Source organism: Aulostomus chinensis, chromosome 15 (assembly GCF_037954235.1).
Source record: "Aulostomus chinensis isolate RoL2024-O1b breed Wild chromosome 15, RoL_Achi_v1.0, whole genome shotgun sequence".
Taxonomy (NCBI): Eukaryota; Metazoa; Chordata; class Actinopteri; order Syngnathiformes; family Aulostomidae; genus Aulostomus; species Aulostomus chinensis.
Window position 1 is genome coordinate 23,445,615 of NC_141334.1, and position 23,892 is coordinate 23,469,506.

Below are 23,892 nucleotides of genomic sequence, written 5' to 3' on the forward strand. Positions count from 1 at the left end.
CTTTGAGAAGAAGGACTATCAACTGAAACGCACACAGGCTCAGAACTTTGACAGCAGACATCGGGGCACACACAGGCCAGAGGCCTGGACCATCAGTTTGGATCTCTCCCTCAAAAAGTCAGCTACTGTAATCAGGGAAGGTAACACACCATGCCTCTATGTGGTCAGTACCGAAGCAGAGGAGGTAAGGAGGAACAGGGCCCATCTTCAAGCTATTCCTGAGCCACATCTCGAGCCAAAGCTTGTTCCACAAGAAGCACCAACCCCACATAGGGAACATGGTACACCAATCAGAGAGCAGGAACTCCAGACGCCAAGCGTAAGAGATGCTCCAAGGCAGCAGGTAAAGCCACCAGGGTGGCTGACAGACTGTGTTTGGTGAAAAGACTGGACCCCCCCCCCCCACACACACACACACACACACATACACCGTGTATTTCCAAAGTGCACTTACTGTGATGACTGTGTTGCAGTACTTGTTGTGCACTTTTTTTCAGGGAAAAGTGATGTTATGTCATACTGACACGTTAATACTTGTTTTTCCTTTTTATTAAGAAGGTGGAAATGTTATGACATCCTGATTCTGAGTTACTGTGTCATCATGATATGGTGATTCTTGTTATTCTCTTTTTTTAAGAACTCCATTGAAAAAAACAGTTAGGCTACTTTAGAATGAGGATGCTTGTTTATTCCTTGCATGTTTGTTGAAAATGTTGTGGTTATCAATATGAACACTTTGGAGAAGGGGAGGTGTAGGGGGATCCCTTATGGGCATCTGTACTAGTGTATGTACGATCTAGACATGCGCAGGAGAGACATTAAAGTATGGACCACTAAAGTGGACAACTGTGTTTGTGTCCACTGATTTCTGTAATTTTCATGTCAGTTTATAACTTGAAGTTTATATTTTTGATGCACAGTTGAATGCAAACTGGAGTAAAAACATTGTTTCATATGGCGAGCGAATATATTAGCGTGACTTTAACTTTAACTTCGGCGATCAGGGTCCACTGAAGTACACCGGCCAGCTGGTTGTCTGTTGTAGTTTTACTTCTGTGTAACCAAACGATCAAATCTTTCCAGCGTTAGCTCAGTTAGTTCCCAAACCTTTTCAGTTAAGCCCTCTTTGGCCTTCCAGTCTCACTCTGAGACACAGACCCCCCTTCACTATGTCTAATATTAGACTTAAGATCTTTCCTTTCTTTTTGATAAAGCTTAGTTTCGGCTGGTTTAGGCTAGCCCCGCCCCCTAATTATGCTGCTGTAGGCCAAGAGTTTTGGGGGATTTGCCATGATACACTGAACTACTCTCTACCCATCCGTACTGATTCATATCCCTTAAACACGTTCCTAACCTGACTTCTCCTCCTCTGAGTCGTTGCACTCTCGACTGGTGTTCAAGACATGTAGAGGCTCTGACCAGTACGGTGTTGTATGGGATTCTATATTAGCATTCAGTGTTTCAGGTATCCACATCAGTCCAACAGTTGTGTAAGGCAGACCTAACTAATGGCGTTTGGCATGTAATAAAGGTCCCTTTCCAAAAAAAACAATGTATGTTGGTGTCACACTCAGCATCAGCTATTGTGGTGTGTGATAGAATTGCACAAGCATCTTATTATTGCGCAGTCCAGGACTCCCTGTCATTCATCCTGGTATTTATCAGAACACTGGTACACGGACCTGTAGGTCGAGGGATATTCTTGGTGAAAGGCTCCAACACTAATTTCAACACGCACGTGAGCAAAATGTGTTTATGTCATTGTCATCGCAATGAACTGTTACGACAGTAAATTTAATTTTGTAACATAATAAAAAAAATCCAAACTAGGCAAAACATGCAAGTTAAAGTGTATTATTAATAGATTCAAATTAAAGTTGAACTGTCTGGAGCTGCCAATAAACAAACTCATGGTTTAACAATGAATGACCTTAATTTTTTTTTTATTTTGCTCAGTCACATGACTATTGCTATGGTCATCAAGGTTACAAAGCTAAAAAATAAAAAAAAATCCCTTAATGACATTTCATAGTGTGAATGAAACGACACTGACCCTGAAGGACATGTATCCTTTCTATGAATAATGACATATTAAACATCTTATTAAAAAAAAGGACACATTCAGTCAAAATTGGCATTTCGGTGTCATTCTGTATTAGTTAATATGATTGTAACAGTATAAAGGATTTATTCTACATCATAAAAATTGTAACTGCAACAATCTTTTCTCAATGTTCCTCTTAGTGTTGAGTAACTGCAGCAAAAAAAAAACAACAACTAAATTTCTGTCAGGTACAAATTTGGAAATAACTCAAGAATTGATCTCTGGTATGTCGGAAAGTCTTAATTTTAGAATTCCATATCAGTTTGATATCATTGGAGTTAAACTCTGTATTGCTTGATTGTTCTTGTACCATTTTACCATGACTAGTATATACAAGTACTGCAAATTAACATAGGGTTGATGATCATCTCTTTCCAAGTTGAGGTAGTGCTTCCCTGAGCTTCACTGAATTAATCTGGACCGACCTGATAGATCCTGTCCCGGGTTTAAGCTCAACTCTCTGATCCAGCTGGCCTCAGATCAAAACCTAAATCTGAGGCCATGATTCTCAGGATGAAAGCAGAGGATTGTCCACTTCAGGTAAGGAATGAGTCCTCACCCCTGGTGAAGGAGTTAAAGTACTTTTTTTTTCCAATTTATTTCAATCAATCAAAAACATTATAAATATATTCAAAAATACATTGACTTTTTTTTCCCACTGGAAATGATCAAATTTAATTTCACTTAAAAAAAAAAAACACCTTGAAAAAGCTGAAGCCACCACAGAAATGAAGAGTCAACAGGCAGTGAATCTGGAGGTGCAGGAGGGTTGCATCACTCGCAGCTCTGCAGTAGAAAGCTGATATCTGTCCTGAAAATACACCTCATGGTGGTGTGGCCATGGCCTCAGTGCCTCTGTAGTCTAATTATTCAGTAAATTCCCCTCTTGTAATCCAGGTCATGTTATGGGAAGCTTGCATAGGAACACGGCCTTTTCCCAGGAGTTCATCCACCTTACATCAGAAGGCGGACGTGGCCTTTCTGTCCACTTGGACTAAAGAGAGGTGCTGCAGGAACCTCAGCTTCACACTTCTTCATCATTTTCTTGAGGAAGTCACTGCAAAGGAAACAGCAACAAGGCATCGTGACACAAATATCATAATGCGATCATTTATTTCAGCAGAAGAATATATTAAATCCTCGGATTCTTTATTCTCAATAGGTATGTGCGCTCATCTTCCAAAAGATAAAGCACGCAAAAAGACGACGGGCAAAGTTTTACGAACTAATTATTTTCAGTTTTAACTGCAAAACTGGTTTAACCATTCAAATACTGTGATGATATCTTGCATCATTTGTATTTTATGCATTTGTTTCTAGTTTTGCTCGTGAACACAGGACTACGAAGTCTGAAATGTAGTTGTATGGCTTCACTCATTTGACCTGATGTACTCACCACAGGCGAACATGACCTTCAACACCAACTTTGGGATTTATATTATAAACAGAACTAGACACGCCTGGTTCAGGCTGAACTCATACATGCCAGTTTTGGGTGTCTCACATGTGTGATACAACAGTACTGTCAGTATGCAGTTTGAGTTTTGAGTTGGCTGGTAAATGAGGAAAGAAAGGCTGTAGAGGGTTGAACTGGAGGGGTTTATCGAGGCCCCATCATGTCTCCCAGTAGTGGGTGATGGACCTGAAAAGCCCAGTTGGAATTCAACATTAAAAAAATCAACATTTCAAGGTCAAAATGTGATGTGATTGACAAAGAATACTGAGGTTCGCAGGAGTTTGGTTGCTGGATTATCTATTTTATTTCCACCAAGTTTGGATGCTCAATCATTGGTGTTCATTCACATCACGCCGCTGTTGCAGGATGTGCTTGCTGATGGAGAATCGCTGGTGTAGATTCATTGAAGGAGTGTGGTACTGGACCTGCTCTACCTGTAAAGAGTCATGAGATGACTTTTGTTGTGATTTGGCGCCAGACAAATAAAACTGACTTGACGTGTGTGGGTCGTGTTTGTTTATGTACAGCTCAAGCATTGGTTAAGTCTTTAGACCTTTAATCTGTGGTCCTTCTACCCAGCCGACGCTGGCCAAGGACCATGCACTTGTGCCAGTCACAGCTGCTAGTTAGCTTAGCTGCACCAACTCTCAAGAGCTCACATAACCTCTCTGTCACCAGTTCCCCCCCATGGCTCATCAATTACTGCGTCAGTGTACCACCTCAATAGCCTGCTCATTAATCGGTGCAGGAGACACGACTGAAGTGGTCCTGAAGGACGTCTTTGTAGCTCTGCTGTCTTCAAGTGTCTCTGTTATCATGGACTGGGTTAGGTGTGGACCCAGGAAGAATAGCTGATGTTTTTTTACATTCCCTGATGGGGATCCTAATAGAACCCTAATCCTAGTCTGCACCAGTCTGAAATCTTCCACTACAGGGTAACTATGACTTTTGAGCCCTTGAAGATTGGGTTTGGCCCTGGTTTGTGTCCCCCTGTGGTCAGCAGGTGGATGGAAAGAGGACAATGATTAAAACACTGTGGTTAGGGACCTCCTGGCAACCTCTCAATTCCTAAAAATATGTGGTTGTGTATAATTAAACAACTGAGAAGAAATTGATAAAACCTGGGGGAAAAAGGCTTTGGACCCTCAAGATGTCACAGAGTCCTGCTAGATTTGGTACATGTGCGTTGCTAACACCCCTGTCAGACCCATAGGTGAATATTAGTGGGTCCAGATTTCTCTGCACTATATTCAGAATTGGTTTAGTATAAAATGAAGAAAGGTCAATAAAACCACTGGACGAAACAACCGGACTGAGCTGTAATAAATCAGAAATTCAGTTTTTTACGTTAGTGGGTTACAACCAACAAAAACCCTCAATGGTTTCGTTGCGAAGTAGCCAAAGGGTCTGTTGGCGCTGACTGGGTCTGACCTTGGTTGTGGTCTGCCTGTCAGTGGGACCCAGGTTCAGGAGCTGAGCCGCCTCCTGCTCTGCCTCGGTCGGTGGTGGTACCTGTGGGGTGTTCACAGAGCAGGTTAGCCAGAGCTGTGACAGAATGTCCTATATGGAATACAGAGGCACACGAGCTGTGATTTCAGTTCTCTGTTTACAACACAGCAGCAAACATGAGAAAGTGTTTAGCAAGCAGAGAATTTCACTCCAAAACAGACAAGTTGGTCTGTGTTTGAAGAAGTGGCCGTTTCCTCTACGATGTCTAATGACACAGCACTTTCCTACCTTGGCGGTACTCAATGCTGCCTCTTTCACACACACAGACACTGATGGTGGAGGCTGCCATGCCAGGAGCTATGAGGGAGTTCAGTATCTTGCTCTAGGCGGTCCGGGGGGGGTGACGATCAAAACAGAGACCCTTTTGGACATTAGATGGCCACTCTCACAGCCATGCAGGCCACTAGAGAAAAGCATTCGTTGAGCTGAGACGGTATAAAGTTTGTCCGTGTTTGTCCAGAAAGGCCTTGTTGAGTTGCTTGCCACGATGACACCCAGATAAGACCTGTTCATGTAAGACTAATACAAATACATCAACCTTTTCTGACATGTAAACACAGCGCCACTCGTGCTGCACGATGCTGATAATCTAGCGGTCAAAATATCAGCCTGTGATTAAATGACCGCAAAAGTGATTGTTAAGCTCCACCCTCCAGCTCTCCTGGTGTGTGTGGTCACATGACTGGAGACCACATGGATGCTGACCAGCAGGAGCATGATGAACGGGCCAATGCTGAACTGACATGACATCTATTAGATCACGATATCAACACAGTGACCTTGAACGGAAAGACGTACAGTGTAAAACCTGCTAAGGTAGGGTTGCTACATCCTGCAGCAACACAACTGATGTGATAAAAGACTAGGGTTGGGCACCGAGAACCGGTTCCAAATAGGAACGTTATAAAAAATTCTCCTGATGAATAGGCTGTGGCCTGTTGACTTTCTCAAAGAATCGGAATCGAGAATTGGTTAGAACAGGAATCGATATAGAGAATCGGAATCGGACTCGGAATCGGTAAAATCCAAACGATACCCAACCCCTAAAAACGACACAACTGAAAGTTGCCAAAGCTGAACCAAACGTCAGCATCAGGTTGCCATGACTACAGACAACACGGCTAAGTTCACACAAGTGCCACACTGCTACTGTCTGAAGAGGAAAAGCTTTTTTAACTTAAATTTATTTTTTCTGAATATTAATTTTCTTAAATCATTGGGTGTATAGTTACTTACACCGCACACTTTTTTCAACACTGACAAAGCAAAACCACGCCCACACAAATTATACAAGCAGCACAAGTTTTTTTTGATTGCTGCATCTCCAACTTTAATTTGCGTATTTCTAATGCTACTTGATATTTCTATGTTGTGCGTTGTGAAATACACATTGCAACGTAACCCTGGGCGATATGGACTAAAAATCAAATCTCTGATTTTTTTTCACAAAAAAAATTGATTTATGATTTTGTGACCCGTGGGTAAATGATTCCACCACAGTGAGCTTTTTTTTTTAGTGGGAGTTTGTCGGTCTTGTTCCCTTCGCAAACAGCGGCATTTCTCCCACTCGGCTGGATGCCCCTGTTTTAGATCATGAATTTTAGAATAAATTTGTTGTGCTGCTGCCTTGCAATGGACTTCAAACAAACTTTGCAGCGTGCAGTCACTTGTTCAACGGCTGTCACTACAAACCCAAACCAGTTCCAAACCACTGACGATACTACTACTACTACTACTACTACTACTACTTTCTTTCTTCTGTTAGCCATGTTCCTGCTATGTGTGCACAGGAAACAAGGGGGAGGGGTGAGGGGGAAAGCCATTGAAGCTCCTGGGGGACAAAATGTGCCCCATAGCAAGAGGAGTAAAAAAACTTGAACTTCAGATTTTTTAAATCGTCCGCAACAAAAAACATGAATTAATCGATAAATTCGATAAATCGCCCGAAATAACCCTTTTTCAAAGCAATCAATAATCTCTGTATTTTCACTGATGAGCATTTGTTCATCATATATTCTCCTCTATAATCTCAATATCCTTCTTAACACGAGTGCTTTTATGAGCATGTTTCCAGGGAACAACTGTGCAGGTACCTCCACACCCGAAGTCTGCTGGAGGTTCTGGATCAGCTCCGTGACACCGCTCAGATGGCCTCTGATGGAGTCCATGGACTCTTTCTGCGCCGCTGCAATCTCCTTCACTTGATCACACAGTGATGTGTGTTTGGCCTTGATGGCTCTCAGCTTCTCCAGCATCACCGCTGGGTTCTCCTGTGGGAACATCCTCAAAACATGAGCTTTGGAACATTTTGCATTCGCTAGAATTACAGTTATTAAAAGAAGTCTCCAAATATTGGGAGTAGTGTGTGGATCAGGTCACATAAACAGAAAACTGACCACTGATAACAGTAAATGAACGTTCGCTCTCACATGGAAGCTAAGAAGCGGGTGTACTGCCTCATCACCCATAAGTCGTTAGACTTAGTCAGTAATTTAGGAGTATTTTTGAGTGATTCTTCACCACTGTGTGATGGGGCAACATGTCACGTTTGAAGTCATTCTCATCAGTTTCTCTGGAAATATATTTGGTGGACGTCAGTGACAAAAAGAGGACATTTCTGATACTTTTAGAAATCTATCTCGACATTCACTTGTAGATCTGAAGGTCACAGAGGAGTGGGCAAGCCTTGGTACAGACCTGCAGCACATTTCTAGGATTTGCTACAAGCAACGGTACTTCTACGCAGGCGACTGTTCCCATCCCAACGAACAGAACAAAGTGATAGAGCATAGATGGAACTCTTCCTGTTCTTATGTCTAGAAGACTGTTCGTCTGCATGAGAAGAAAAGCTGTAGAACTCTTTGTCTCCTACCCCAGCGAAGCGTCCATTCTCTGCAGTGCTGTTGATGAAGTCCAGCTTCAGACGCCTCTCAATGTATTCCAGGTCTGCCTCCGACTTCTGGAACTGCAAAGACACATGGCTTTAAGCTTTGACAACACCATCTTCTACTGCTGTTCGTGTCATTTCATATCAGAGTGCCAGACAAACAATGTAGGACATACAAACGACAGTTGCTTCAAAATGGCTGCAAACACTCTGGTACCACATTCCCTGCCTACATGGTTCATATTGGGCTCTGTGAAAGGATCATGCCACGAACCACTTCTCGGACTACTGTTGGAATATTAGGGTTTGGGAAGCATCTGAAATAGCAACACCTCGATCGTTTCAACATGGCCTAAGCATGAAGAAAGGCAACCAGGCAAAGCGGCGCTGATGAGATGACACGTCCCCTGAGAGCTACACTTCTGATAAAAAGAGAAAAACTTGAGGTCTCTAAAGATCTAAGGGATCATCATTCCTAGCTCAACTGGTTAAAGCCTTTATCTTTCAATATGAAATAAGGGGAGTCATCTTCACGCAGTATTCGCTGAACATTACAGATGAGGTGCCTTTTGATATCACCAAAGAACACATGACCATCAAATACTGTTGACATTTGAACAGTTTCTTTATCTTTTGATTTGAGTTGGTTACTAATGAAAAAAAAAAAATCAGCTGCGGTGTGAAAAACAATGTGGAGCTTTGATTTTTGGGGGCTGAGCCCACTCCCACCAACGTGCCAGCCTGCTCAGCAGAGGCCACTGGACTGATGAGTTCTCAAACTAAGGTTCTGTCTGACGGTTTGTTCCCGCACCCTCAACTTGGTTTGCTCCCATCTAGGAATGGAAAAGCAGCGCAGTTGGTTCCTGCCATTTTCAGATGCTTTGACAATACTATTGCACTGCTAGCTGTCTGATACAGTAGTGCAATGAAGTCAGAGCATTTGCCAACAGCTGAAGCTTCAGGTGATGGAAGCGTTTCCTTCACGACAACAGGCTCCATTCATGAAACCTTCTTGCACACACGTGTTCTTACGTACTGTGCAGGACGTGTTCAGCCCTTGATTTAATCCCAGAGACAGGAAGCCCGATCTGCAACTCCTTGCTCCTAACATGTGTTGTGTCTTTACAAGCCTGGGTGATCTTCGTTTCGCCAGTTGAAGAATAAATTGAGGGCTAAAAAAAAAGAAAATCTTACAAAACGTAAGAGCAAATTTGTGTGCAAGAATGCGACGTGACACCCCTGCTTTGGACTGCTCCTCTTGCAAGATCACCAGGGGTGAATATGAAGGAGGCATGATGCGGATTCTTGTCACTGACAGGATGATCCTACATGTTCATGAGGCCAGGGAAGGTATACAGCCGTAATAGTGCTTCATGCACTGTGACTGAGGTAAAAGTTTGGAACAATCGTGATACTGCCTAGATATTGATGAAGTCCCAGTTCAGATCATCACAAGCCCACTGACCTGCAACCTCCTTCAGCCACGCCGACACCTCCCAGTCCTCCCATGAAATTCCCCAACAGAAATGTGAGGAGGCTCCACCACGGCAGAGGCCTACTTACCGATACTATGGGACTACTGAATCAGGTCCACCTACAGAAGTGGCTCATTATTGTTCTCTGTCATTTACAAGGCTGAGTAAATTATGTGAAGCCATACATTTTCGTCAGGCTCTTTATTTTGTCAAACTTTCCCACCAATAGTTGGGTGGACTGGTTACAGTTCAGGAGAGCAGGTGCAAGGTGGCCTTTGTATCTTGTTGCTGCAGTTTCATGTAAGTTGTGTTATTAATCTGCTCACTGTCCACTCCGAACACGCCTTCAATTGTATCCACACCTTTCTTTTCCACTGGATTGTCAGCTGGGATAGGATCCAGCACCCGGATTAGCGGTCTAGGAAATGGATGGATGGATACACCTTTAAAATCAAAACAAAACAATCCCCGCCCCTTCTCCCTCCCTCTTTCTCTCTCTATCCTCGCAGCTTCACAGTCGCCATCTGCGTGTGTGAGCAAATTAAATCAGTGGGTTTTCTCTCAGTCGGCAAAGAACTTCTCCGTGGTCCACCTGGAAACAGGTGCCATCCCCACTTTTTATAGGACATTCGGTTATTTGGTCTTCATCATAATAAAAAGTCTTTAGCCCGACACACAAAGGAGGCAGCTTTGAAAGGTCACACGCCGAACTAACCAGATTACCCAACTGTAGGCTCGTGGTTAAGTTGCTGCTTTAATGAAACAAACGACAAAGTAAAAGTCACCACGGGGGGAGGACTGCTTCTCTCCGCCAGGAGTTACTGAAGTTCTCTGAAGCGTCGCTGACGAAGCGGGCAACATGGCGGGGCTGTTCCAGCGGGAGGCTGAACCCAGTACGAACATCTCATCGACACTCCATGAGCTTAGTTCTGCTGGTTGTTTCCTGAGAAAACCACGCCGTGACAGAAGAAACATCACTTTTTCTTACCATCGCCTCCAGCTTCTCAACTGTCGCCTCCATGTTGAATAGTTCCTCTCAGCCGCGCTTTGTGATTGGCCAATTGTCAGGAAAAGACAGGAAGCCCCTCCTCTTCCGGCAAAAAGTATTTGAATCGTACCAGGAGCTACTCGGTGACTGAAAATGAGCCATTATCCAAAACCGCTCAATGGACTACATTTGGTACGAGTGTGACCTGGATCCTGTAGTCCACTAACAGGATGCAGTAGTAGTTTCTGTGTGCGTGTGAGTGAGTGTGTGTTTATTCTCACATTGTTTTCCAATCATATGTGATTTGAACTCAGTGGAATAATTTAAATTTTCAGGGATGTAAATGTGGCAAGTATTCTGATTTAGTAATACACTGTCCTGTGTGTTCAGGAGTCTGGCACAGTACGATGTACTGGATGGTATGTAGGCCTGCAGGGAGTTGAATTACTAGAAGTGTCCTAGATTGGACACTTATTTAATGATCACATTATGCATCATATGACATTCAAGTACACTCTTATGAGCGCCAGTAATTATTCTCATTTTTTAAACAGTTAATAATGTACCGTTAAAACGGACAATGTCATAAATCACATAAACATTGTTGCGCAACTCATCATTTCATTGGTTCAGAAATTTGATGACAATATTCACAACAAAAATTTTACCCATTAAAAAATTAATCGACCTGTCAATGATGTTATAACTCATTAAATCACACAAAACTAGTTATGCTACTGCTTCAGAAGTTGTGGTCAGTTAACATGTCATCAATTAAAATAAAAATTGAATTTGGGGGTTATCTAAATATTGAGAGCTACACATTTAACCCGCTGAAAATGTAACAACTTGCATAAAAGAAGCTACAGTATTTGTTCATGCTGTGTATCTGGTAGGTAGGCGGGCAAATTTGTAAATCAACTTTGAGCTGCTCGAATTTTGAAGGAATGTTTTAGTGAATTAAATCTGTTACCTTTAAAAAAAAATCACTTAAAAGTTCACTGGGAAACAAAAATGGAGTAAAGAAATCACACACACACACACACCCTCAAAATAAAAATAACTATTATGTGGTCATATAGTACACATTTCCATGCAGATTCTGGAAGGGTTTTACTTGCAAAAGGAAACAAAATGTTCTCATTCATTTACATAATTCACTGTCGAAAATACAGTAGACATAATTACAGAATTGTTCATGACCTTCACTTTAGTAAATACACCTGTAGTATATATACCTAGCTTTCTACAAACACATTACCACTGCACTAATATTACAAGCATCGAAATGGCCATTATTATGTCAAAAAGTAATCAAGTCGACAGTGAAAACATTTTTTTTTACACAATGCAGAATTAGTTCAAATATGAACAAAGCCAGAATTGGGACTACGGTGTTTAACAGTTTCTGCGATGCTACAAACTTATTGAAACTGTACAATGTCAGGTTTTAATATTTAAAGAACACACTGTCAGTGGTAACATAAAAAATATTCCTGTACACACATCTGAGGGGGACATCAATGGTTATTAAGAGACTCAAACATGAAGGGTGTACTGTAAGATGAATGATGCTTTTATCATGCAACATCAACATGGACTGAAGAGTCACTGATGCACCTCATTTACAGTCTGATGCTGCATCTCAGGAAGCTCCAGCTTTTCACACTCTGTTAGCTTCAAGGTTAAATGCTGCGCAATCTCATTAGGATCAGTGTACAGAGCAGCAGGGACACTCTGAGGAAGAGAGAAACATCTGTGTTACGATCACATGTACTCTGTTCTTGAAGGAAATGCCTGCAATGACAATGGAGTTAAAAAGTTTAGACGAGATTTTTCAAGCCTTACATGGGAAGGGCAACAGGATGCACACTTCATTAAAAGCTCGAGTACAGTCAGTGCTGGTTGTTTTAGGGGCGGAGCTCTGGGTTGCGCTGAATTTGAGCTCCGTTTTGACTGTGAACTTGAGGCACTACTGACTTTCATACAGTAGCAGGCAATTATCTTTTTGTTTTATTTGATAAAAATGTAATAACGGCCTTTCCCACATCTGTAATTTGTCAGCAGAACTCTGGTTCTCCGATTCCCCCGGCCTCTGTATTCAGAACTCTTGAAAATGCAACCCCTTTCCTAGCTTAAACCTCTCTCTGGTCGGGCTGTCCTGATTAGTGGAGAGGCTGTCGCTAGTCTCTGCTTCTTGTCTATCATTTTACTGCCCGAGCGTCACAAGCATGAGAAGTGTGACACAATGGCAGGCAGTGGAACCCAAGCTCTGTTACAATCAATTCCTACGCCTCCAATTGCCATAAACCAGCAAAAACAAGAAGAGCAAAGCAGGAAATCATGAAGGAGATGGAAGGAGCTGGAAAAATCTCTCTTTGGGTTTTGACACAGTTGAAGATCTGCAGACGTCACGTGGTTTTGGCTAAATACTCTACATTCTCCATTAGCACCGAAGCACTGGTGTGACCCTGCACATTCATTTGATTGTCCGTCTTTGAGTGTGTTGTTTACTCAACAGCATGTAAACAGAGAAACTATGGAATCGAGCGTTGCTACAATTGGGTCTTCTTTGATCATCTGGCGAATGCTTCATGTCAGGTTAAATTTCAAGGTGCTTCTGATGAATTACAAGGCTGATGAGGTTTATTTTTTATTTCTTCTCTTTAAAAGGGTTTTTAGGGACATTTTCCACATCTTAATAACGCGTCTATGGACTGGGGATTTCGGCCGTGTACTGCCCTCTGGAGGTAAAACATTTGGAATTTTGGGTGTTCCAAATAAAATTAGGACTGATTGATTTATCTAGGCCCAGAAGTATAAATACACATTAAGACACTGATTAAACTACCACGCTGCCTCAACACTTCTGACAATGAGTCATCATGGAAGTTAAATGTTGTGATGTTCTGGACCTTTGTTTGAGGAAATTTTCTCTAAGTAGGCCTGTTTGAATTCAAAATGCCCCCCCCCCCCCGGCCCAAACCCTCAGGTTTTAAACTCAGCCCCGTACTTCCTCAAGGCACCAGTCCTGTATACGTCAGGGCTTGAGAGTTCATCTAGTCGAAGTCAGACGTTCCTCGATAAAGACATACGTACAGAAAGTTCCAGCTTTGTGCCTCTTTTCCTTGTTGGAAGTGCATGACAAGTTTTGAACAGATGTGCATCTCACCTTTAGCTCTGCAATGCTGTTTTCCCTTGTGCTGAACTCTCTCAGCATGTAATTCTTTCCAGCCTGAAATCAGAATCAGCATCATCACTTGTTAATAGTGCTTTTACCACTGCCAGGGTGGGACAAACACGACTTCACGGAAACGCAGTAATTTGTCCCTCATAACCCCAGAGCTGGGCCCAATCCAATACCTGTACTGGGTGCTCGTATAGATGTACTTCGTCTATCTCATGGGTATCGACCTGACATTCTCGCTCCACTTACTGATGTCGACAATCCACGTACTGACCAAACAAAACGGCCGACCTTACTACAGGAGACACTGAAACGCAATCACTCAGACCACATTTAGAGGTGGTAATTTTGTGTGTCCTACTTCATGAAGAGACATCCTCTGTTGAAGCAGAAATACATACTGACCTGGTGCTGATGGTGGGGCATTTTTATAACTACACATTTCATCATTTTGAAAAGCCCATAGAGGTACAAGTGTGTCAAACCTACCGGGAGGTTTGGTTGGTCAGGAGCATGACCAGGGGATTTTAGTACAGTCCTATTTCAGCGACAGACCCACATGAAATTATAAACTGTTCCAGGGGCAAATGTCAGTTCTAAACTTTACAAAGGAAAATAATGTAGGGATGAATTTGCAGTAAATGCAGAGCCAGGAAGTGAAATCTGATCATTTTTGGTCACTGCGCACGCAGCTTAAAGGTCACATATTTTACCCCTTTGGCTTTTAATTGGGCTTTTGAAAACTCTAATAAGATAAAAGTGTTTTTCAGAATAAAAAATCATCTAAATGTAGTTTTATACCTCCCCTCTCAGACTTCTCTCTTTATCTCCTCAAAGCACAGGACATTGCATATCTGCCTCATTACGATTAATGAACCCCTCTTCTGATTGGTTGACTGTGGGTGGAAGGCAAGAAAAGTGAATCATGGGTGGAACAAGAAAGATGCGGGGTGGTTCCTATTCCAATGAAGCCCCTTACAATGTATAAGAAGCTTAAATATATACAATCTTACTGCTGGGTCTGAGCAGGGCCTTGCAGTAATACCCCTGGACTATAGAGGTGCTGTCAGCTGATTCATTGCTCCACTCAGGACAAACTAAGGAATTACCATCACCATGGAAACCACTAACTATATGTAAAGGTTTTCATCTGATTCGGCTTAGCTGATTGGATGAGACTTCTCTGAAATCTGCTATATGAAGTCACTGCTGTTGGTCTCACCTTACACCACAGTACACTCAAACGTAGATATGTCCCGTATGTCATTCAAACATTAATGAGCAAACGTTTGATACATTTGTTTCCATTAAAAATAGAAAACATGGACTGAATCTTTTTCTGATTAAGTGTTGGGGATTTTGCAGGGACGCTGACGGACTGATCTGCTGAAGATGCACTTCTCTACACTTGACTTGTTCAGGTTTTTCAAATCATTGAAGGACTCATAGTACCCTGTCGTCCTACACCTGTTTTCATGTGAGGCCTAATTGCAGTTCAACTAATTTGCTTTGAAATACGGTCAAATTAAATTGATTCTTTTATATATTTCTTGCTCTATTAATGAGAAGAAGTATTTGGTTTACAACGTCGTGCAACCTTACACACCACTGACAGTTAAATTTTTTTTTTTTTTTTTTTTTAAATACACACACTACAGCTATGCATCTGAATCAGAGAGGAACTGACAAAGACGAGCATGTCCATAAAAGTCCTGTGGAAGTTACAGTCCTGGCTGGGGAAGATGAACTTGCCTCATGATACAGTCGTGTATCATTTATTCTGATCAGCACTCCGTCTACTCGTAGGAAGAAACGCAGTAACAAGAAGAAACTGGTGGGCATCACTCTCTGCATCATGAAAGCACACACACACACACACACACACACACACACACACACACACACACACGCACACACACACACACACGCACACAAATCAGCATTACATTACTTATCACATTCTGATTGTCCAAGAGTAATCCCTGATGGCGTCACACAGCCCATCAGGACCTGCTGGTTCTGAACAGGCTGACAATTATATTTATAGTTTTTAAATGTAAGACTTGATGAAATTAGTCGATCACATTTCAACAATACCATCTATACCAAATGTAACTCTGTGCTAAGTTATGATGACATGTTTCACATATTTAACCGGCAACCTTGTGATCACTAGACAACCTCCTGTACCACAGCCAAACCCAGAGCAGCTACTCTTCCACAGGTGACTGTAAATCAGCTGCACTGGTCTCCCGAGACGTGGAAAACGTCATCTGGTTCGATGAGTCATCCTTAACTTTATTCTTGATGGATGGATGAGTGCATGCATGCATGCCGTCTACAAAGAGAACCCGACATGCCTGAATGCTTTAACCCCACAGGGAGAGAATCCACTGGTTCTCTCGTGCTGTGTTTTTTTTCCTGACTAACACCCTTTTCCCACTACACAAATCCGTGACAATGCAGGCCCGACCCAGATCCTCACCCTGGTGACATTGCTGAAGCGTTTTTGAGAAAGATACTGATCCCCTAATGGCTCCTGATGAGCGGGCTGGCGTCCTACATGACAGCCTCCACCATCAGAGTGTGAAAGGGTGAATGAGATGACATTGTAAAAGCCTACCGTATATAAATAGAGTCTATTTACCATTTTACCTGCTCGCTTCACTGATGTGGCACTGCCATTGGTATTTGGACTGTCTTGCCCTGAGTTTAATGGCATCAACTCATTCAAGGTCACCGACTGTCCAATTATTAGGTCAATCAGTGTTAAGTCTTTTGCAAAGAGTGCTCCGTCAAAAAAAGCTTCCACGGATGGTTGCAAAAGTCCAATGATTAAATTGACAAATGGGCATTAAGATGTGTTTCGAAATTGGCATTAAAAAGAATTCCCTTTGAGAACTCCTAATAAGTGCCTTTCCATCCTCTTAGAGACTCTGCTGCTACTTAGACTGACATGCTGATTGTTGCAGAACAACCGCTTAACATCTCAGTGCAGAAGTATCTTATTTTCAAAAGCTAGCAAATTTCTTCTTAAAATCAAGGGAGTTCCAGCAGTTCAGGCTTCAGCTTCTTGAGCTCTCTTGACACAACTGGATTTTTATGGCTCCTAATTTGTGCGCTCATTAAAAAAAAGTTTTAAAAAAGTGGTCCTCGTGAGGAACCATAATATCAAGGCAGCACTCACAATTTTGACACTGATCATTGAGACTCCATGGTCATGCAGCTCGTCCTCAAACAACAGGACCTCATCAAAGAACATGATCTGTTCCCGAGCCTTCAGCTTCTCCATGTCGATTCGTTCTGCTGTCTCCATCACCTTCAGATAAAGAATGTGATGAAGCGGAGCACGGGTGGAAGTGCCAAACTCAAACACAGAAAATCAAGACTTTGATGATATGCAGAGGAAAGCAGCAGGACCCACCTTGATCTGCAGACTTTCTCCTATCAGAGTGCCCCTGTAATCAGTGGTATACGTCCAGTCGTAGGGTCTCACCACCTCCTGGGAGTGTTCTGAATCAGCCCTACAATTAGATTCCACAAATCAATGTTTAGTTCTTGACTTTATGATATAAGGTTTGTTTCTTTTCTCCAGACAAAGTGGTAGGATGATGTTAACATACCTTTATGCCGTCCCAGTAGATTTGATAGATTTGCTGGGACGGTCACGGCTCCAAAAAATAGCTGATAACGCATCAGCAACGCGTCAGATGACGTTTTTGAGGAAGGCTGCAGGTTGACAGCTGAAACATCTCAAAGGTATGTTTACATCATCCTACTACTTTGTCTGAAGAAAAGAAGAAAACACTTCTTTCACTAATATAAGAAGACAAAATGAAAATTTTGGAGCTCTTCCTGACTTTGTCCCCGATTGTGATATCTGTGACTGCTTGTTCAGCAGTCACATGCAGTCACAAAGTATGGTCACATGCAGTTCTTTGCCCGGCCAAACTAATCACATTCCATTTCATTTGCATTTTGAGAGTCTAATTTCACGCTTATGTCCTTCTGAATTTAACAATGTGTTGTATTTTAAAAATCACATTGCAGAAAAGATGCTTTAGTACTTTAGAAAATGGTGGAGGTCGTTAGTCGGTCCAGCAGAGCTCTATCTGACACGCTGTCTCAGTGTATCTGTCACAGCTGAGCAGACGGACAGCAGAGCGAAGCAGTGTCTTCTGGGGAAGTTGCTAACGTGTTCTTGAAACACTGGGCAGTGGTGGATTGAGTCTGCTGAGCGTTAATTTAACACTGAGCTGTTAGCTTGTTGGTGAGATTCCATACTTCAAGTTCAGAAGCCTCCATCCCTTACTCTCCTGACAGCTGAACGATTGCTCACGCTTACGGCTATGCTAGCTGGCCAGCTAAATGTGGGTACTACCTAGAGGGTTGAGTGGAAGTTACTGTGTCTGCATCTTTGTGTAAGAATGTCACTTACTACTACCATTACGTTTATTTACTCAAAACCAAAATTGGACAACAGAACAGCAAACAAAAACAAAGCAATGTAAATCTGGTTTTCAAATGGACATGTTGAAAGTTTCCTGAACTTTGAATAGAGACATTGTTCATCTGTTGACTCTTAAGCAGTGAACCAGGAGTTACTGTTTATGAAGATTTGCATGAACAACATAAAGCTAAAGATGACCTTCTAATGAGTAAATAATGTTTCTGTCCATTGAAATAATGGGTCGGAGCAGAGCTACAGCATGAGCCATCTAGCTTTAAGTGTGTGAGCTTGTGTAATGTTGGAGCTTCAGCAGAGAGCGCATTGGCTAAGTTAGTATGCTCATTCAAGTTTTGCAGGAAGTTGACCAGGGCCCAGCCCCAAGCGCAGCCCAAGACAAAGAGGGATCCTCGCTCATGACGGCTGGCCATTGATGTCAGATTTGTTTGGTTTTAACTCAACAAGCTTTCATCGAATAGACGTTACACATTATCTGTATCATAGTTTTAAGTCTGCCGTGACTGGTTTAAAAAGCGTCTTTCAAACAGAATATTTTGAGTACTGCTTCTCTTGTACTGCTCACACGACCTGTGGGGTGTCACATGGCTCTTTTCTGGGTTTTCTTCACGCTCCCGGTAGGGTCAGGTCATGCAGAATCACAATGTGTCCTACCAGCGTTGCACCGACGATAGTCGATGAATAGACGATTAATAGTCAGATATACAAGGAATCCTTTGAAGGAACCTGATTCGACTGCCAGAGGCTTTAAATCATCAAAGAGATGCATGTTATGCAGGTCAGTGTGTGTAACTGGTATGGATGGGACTCAGGGGCATGAGTTTCCCAGTCTGACTGTGGTGTGTAGCTAAGATGATGGCTGCTTAAATACAGACAACCACGCTGGCTATTCCACTCATTATTGTTCTGCTTATCAATCCCCAAGTGGATCTACGATGGCGTTTCTGCCTCATTTATGGAATTTTTCATTGGTGATAGAAGTAATATGTCATCGATTTGTTTTTGTCTCAGTTCTATTGATTGATGTGAAAAAATAAAGACCAATATCGCAAAGAGAATATGAACCAGTGAGCAAAAAACATGATTCCCTGCTCAGTCGATGATGGATATATTTGTCTAAAAAGCGATGTTCATCATTTTAGTTTGGCTAAACGAGGCTGTGAATATATCTTAAGATTCGGCCCTCGTCATGGACAGCAGGACTGTATCCACAATAACTATCATGAAGCTAGCTTTGCTGGGAAGTACAGAGTACACACAGGCGTAGTTTGCATTGGTTAACGGGGACTTGCAAGATGGTCATATTAAAAAAAGGATAGGAGGATTTTTTTGGTTGGACTGGTAAAACGCCAAGCCCTGGGCATGACAAGCCCCAGTACCCCGGGGAAATCCTGCAAATTGGACCATAAACCAAATTTTGCACATGGGCCGATTGGGCACGAGAAATGACTGAACCTAATAAAATTTTAATCAGACCCACTTTTGGTAAGATATACAGCCCTTCCATTTGTGTCGATTATTTCAGATAATTTTAAAGTGTATCCCCCCACTCTGTGTCATAGCCTAGTGTTGAGCAAGGTCATGAGCCAGGACTACAAACATCAAGTTTTATTCCAGTTGGAGAAGAGGCAGGGCCCCGATGAAATAATGTTGTCCAGGGCCAAGGCAGCATGTACCACAACTCTGCTGCTTTCTAACTAAGGACATCGAAAAACAGACCCTTTGTGCAAAAAAGAAGGCGCACACATCCGACACCAGAAAACTGCAAAGCTTCATTAAACTAAGAATAGGAAAACATGTCCGTCTGAAGGAAGGCCTCTAACTACAGGGAGGCTAACATCAACCACCACGCTTCTAATAGGTTACCCAGCTCAGCACCACAACACCTACTAGATGAAGCTGATTAAATAACAGGAAACGATCAATCACATCAAAGAATCAGCATCTCTGTCCAGAAGCAGTTTACAGTCAGTGAGTTGAACCCCCTGCTGACCCTGAGCTCAGAGATGATTGAATTGATCTCAGTACATTATTAAACCACGCAGCACCGTGGGAACAGTTGGTGTGTTAGAGCTGGGACTGTAGTGCTCCCCTTTCTCAGCCACTCTCCCCAGCCCTGCACACTCCGTCCCTCCATACTACAAAGAGTAACGTTTGATCGGGTTGGAGAATAATAATCAAAAACATAAAGCATCAGATTCATAGACTGACGTGCACTGACCTAGAAATGTAAGTACACATCATGTTGATGCAGACCACAACTGCTGTGCCTGCTGTGCTCCATAACGTCACATTTCCACTCACTTTTTACATCATCTACTCCTCTGGCTCTCCTCTTCCCTGATCTGAGCTCTTTTGTGCATTACATTTGATTCCACAAATGTGTCCTTTGTTCAATATTTATCCCCCCAGTGGCATTCAAGACAGTCAAGACAGTTTGGTATCTCACCGTTAGTCTCACAGTCTAAAGCTTTGACATTTCGAATGCTGACTAAAGACTCCCCTGCCAGGAGACTTTGGTAAGACACCAAGAAGAACACCTTACCGGCTGTCCTGCCATTCCTGAGCACAAGCCACCTTGACAGCATCCTCCATGTTGTTGACTCTTTTTAGGGCATCAATGGCATTAAATTCAATGCCAAAGCCATCTCTGTGTTGGATGCGCAGAATGTTGTCACCAAACAGCATCTCTGGGAGGGAGGGCATGTTCATCTCTTCTGCTAACCTGGACAGCAAAAGGCAATCGGCGGATTACTGGTGGTAACTCTTCAGAATGTGGCAGTTATTTTGTTCTAACACCAGTCCTGTGTGTCTAGGACTTAAAACAGACTTTAACACATTTTTAACAAAAATATCAAGGTCCTACCCTGCTGACACTCGAAGTAAAAACCCAATTCTTTGAAGCAGGACATATCTGTGTTAGTCTTCACTGTAGTAAAAGTGAGGAGAGCGCACTTCTGCTACCTGCTGATAGAAACAGGTTCATCTCACCGTTCAATGTCTTTTGATTTCATGATGTGATTTTTGGCAGCAGTTACTCTCCATGGTCCGAAGGTGAAGTCCTGCTTACTGCTCTTGAAACCATGTGACATCATCGCAGAAAGAGAGGCCAACATCAGCTACAGAAAGACAATCAGATGATTTTTATAAAGTCTTGAGCTTGTGGCATCTACAACAGATGTCCAATGCTGCACAAGATAACAGGTGATTACACGTTTGACAATGAGAATATAAGCGGCTGTCTCTCAGTAGACTCTGGACAGAAGTGGGCAGCTCCACAAGCTTTACAGCAGATTTTAAAACAGCCAGCCAGATGAGCATTAGCAAATTAGGCAGAGATAAAATATGGCCTAACAGTAGTGATAAAGCTTATTCCAAAAGGCTAGATGGGGTCAACGCCAAGGTTCTGTGTACATCAGTTTATTTTCTACACCAAAATGGGAAAATGTTTCTGTGGTGTTCGCTCTGTGTGCTGGAGCATGTAAAGCTTAATGAGGAAATGGCTGTCCCGCTAAAACTGCATTAATCACACATCAATTTATGGAACGCTGGAGAACAGAACATCTTTTTTCTAACTATGCAACAAACTGGCTCAAAGAGGTGCAGCGCTGAGTCCTCAGTCTGGGGTCTGAGTCCCAATTCAATCCCATTCTTATGTACCATGGGGCATTGTTTGTCATGTCATACATTTCTAATGAAAGATTACACAAACCTTTATGCATGAAGACATAATGCAGATACTTTTCCTTACTGTTTCCAGACCTGACTGTTTTAGTAGTTGATTTGAAATAATAAAAGAAAAATGAAACTGGACCAGACTGCACTGTTTGCACACTACAGTCGATTGAATTCTAAAAATGAATGAGTGTGATTGTTGTTTGCATCGTCTCTTTGCCACCTTGAAAAAATGCAACACAACATCATCATTAGAGTTGAATTTTAAAATATAATTGCTGGAACTTTTATTGACCTGAAGCTATAATTTCTTCATGCAGCCTCTATAAAACAGCAGAGACGCTTCAAATGGTTCTTAAGTAATTATGTAATTAATTTAGTACTTACTTTGCTCACAGCCAGCCTCTATGATATTATTTTCAATCCTTCGTAAACTAACTCGTTCAACAAATACCAAAAATACCATTTTTTCACACACACTGTATGGTCGAGAATTAACATTCGAAGAGTGAATGGGATGTAGGTCTGAGTATTCATGAGTAGGGTTAGTAGAAACTAAAGGTTGACAGGTGGGCTTCACTTCATTGCCTGAGTTTTTCAATATTACTCTTTCCCATCCTCACAACATACCAATAAATTGTACTTCCGGCTTTCACTTCGCTTAAAAAACTCTCATCATTTGTGGTAGTTACACATAAACTACACCGGACTACAGCCACGAAAACTACTGTCGATGCTGATCCATAGAACAAGACACTATCAAGAGCATCAATTTACCTTTGTGTTGTTTGTCCACTTCTGCCTTCAGCCGGGATACTTGAGTGCAGCAGTGAAAAGGGTCCGGTCGCAGTAGTTCCGCTTCACCTGCACGATTCCTTGTCTGTCATGTTGTCGAACACGATCTACGCTGTAATTCATGTTTGAAGTTACCAAAGACTCTTTTTCCTATCGGAAGCGCCTTATCGGCTTGCTGATAGTTTCTTAACCCGAACAAAGCTCCCCAACAAAAATTAGCAAGAACTGTCGTATTTTCCTGTGTGTTTACCGATTGTTTATCATCGTTGCTTGTTTTGGCAAATGCTTCATATTTATATGTGTTGTATTTGACAGTGTGATAGCTGTTTTTCATTTTTCTCACCCTGTCAGTTGACTGGGTCCAGCCGATCCCAGCTATTAAGAAATAGCTTATTAAATCTCAGAGATTAATTATGCTTATATTTATTGCTTTTTTAAAACAAACAAGCAAACGTTGCACATTTGACATGAACTGTTATTTTTCTTTACAATTTATTGCCTTTCCTCCCCCACCAAACAAAGGGAGGGGTATGGACGGTAAAAAAAAAAACAAACAAACAAGACAATCAACATGCACATCTGTTTGGGCAACCAATCTTAATACATTCCGTTTCATATAAAAGGGACAATGCCAAGATTTCACAGCTGACTGCTGTTGTAACTGGTGGTGAAAGCTTATGGAATTAAACTGTCTTAAATAAGTCAAATAATAATTTGTCCTTGTCCTTCTGAGGTGATTTCATGAGACCCTGATGCCGCTTTCTCTCCCTCCCATTTATTTCATAAGAGCAGATTGGAGAACAATTGCACATTATGCTAAGCTCACGTTCCATCTGCCCTTGAAAATGAGTAGCACGGCGTTTCTCCAGGTAAGTTATTCTAGTGCGACAGTACAGTGATGTGAAATACTTGCATCAGCAGTAATTTATACAGGGAAGGGATGGCGCCACAGGATACAAACAGAATAATACAAACGGAAAATCACTGAACCACTGGCTCAGTCACAATTGTGCGAGCAGCCCAGCTTTTCAATATAAACACTATAAAGTGTAGAAAAAACACTTTATTGGATTTATAGATGCCGATTAACTTTGTGAGATGTCATCATTCTTTCAAGATGACAGAGGTCCAGTCCTGCCATCAGTGCCCTCCCTGTCTGTGAAGATGACAGGAATTTATGCTGTCATCAGAGGTCTTTCGTCTCCTGTCATCTCAACTCATAGAAACTTATGTCATCAGGGGTCTGTCACAGCGCCCAGCCATCAACAAGGGACAAGGGACCAAAATCAACCTGTTTCCTTGTGCACAGAATTCATACTTAACTCTCAGAATGGCACATTACCATTCTACA

The 23,892-nt window shown here is 42.2% G+C and overlaps 2 protein-coding genes across 4 annotated transcripts; both read right to left on the bottom strand.

The window, feature by feature from the left end:
- Positions 1-1,944: 1,944 nt before the first annotated feature.
- On the bottom strand, positions 1,945-10,569 carry ska2 (spindle and kinetochore associated complex subunit 2). Of its 2 annotated transcripts, none has more exons than XM_086227291.1 (5): positions 10,420-10,564; positions 7,942-8,034; positions 7,159-7,339; positions 4,992-5,068; positions 1,945-3,161 (listed from the first exon to the last, which is right to left on the bottom strand). In XM_086227291.1, exons 1-5 carry the CDS (start codon positions 10,450-10,452, stop codon positions 3,159-3,161), a joined length of 387 nt encoding a protein of 128 aa, XP_086083417.1. In that variant the 5' UTR covers positions 10,453-10,564; the 3' UTR covers positions 1,945-3,158. The 2 variants fall into 2 exon arrangements, with proteins under 2 accessions (XP_086083417.1, XP_086083416.1); XM_086227290.1 differs by lacking the exon at positions 1,945-3,161 and adding an exon at positions 3,197-3,994 and having other exon boundaries at positions 10,420-10,569.
- A 934-nt stretch (positions 10,570-11,503) lies between these two features.
- On the bottom strand, positions 11,504-22,642 carry tiprl (TIP41, TOR signaling pathway regulator-like (S. cerevisiae)). Of its 2 annotated transcripts, none has more exons than XM_086226284.1 (8): positions 22,377-22,513; positions 21,063-21,190; positions 20,617-20,796; positions 17,031-17,130; positions 16,794-16,925; positions 15,359-15,454; positions 13,592-13,654; positions 11,504-12,156 (listed from the first exon to the last, which is right to left on the bottom strand). In XM_086226284.1, the coding sequence occupies exons 2-8, from the start codon at positions 21,185-21,187 to the stop codon at positions 12,028-12,030; spliced, it is 825 nt and encodes a 274-aa protein (XP_086082410.1). In that variant the 5' UTR covers positions 21,188-21,190; positions 22,377-22,513; the 3' UTR covers positions 11,504-12,027. The 2 variants fall into 2 exon arrangements, with proteins under 2 accessions (XP_086082410.1, XP_086082409.1); XM_086226283.1 differs by lacking the exon at positions 22,377-22,513 and adding an exon at positions 22,524-22,642 and having other exon boundaries at positions 11,505-12,156.
- Between the last annotated feature and the right edge of the window lie 1,250 nt (positions 22,643-23,892).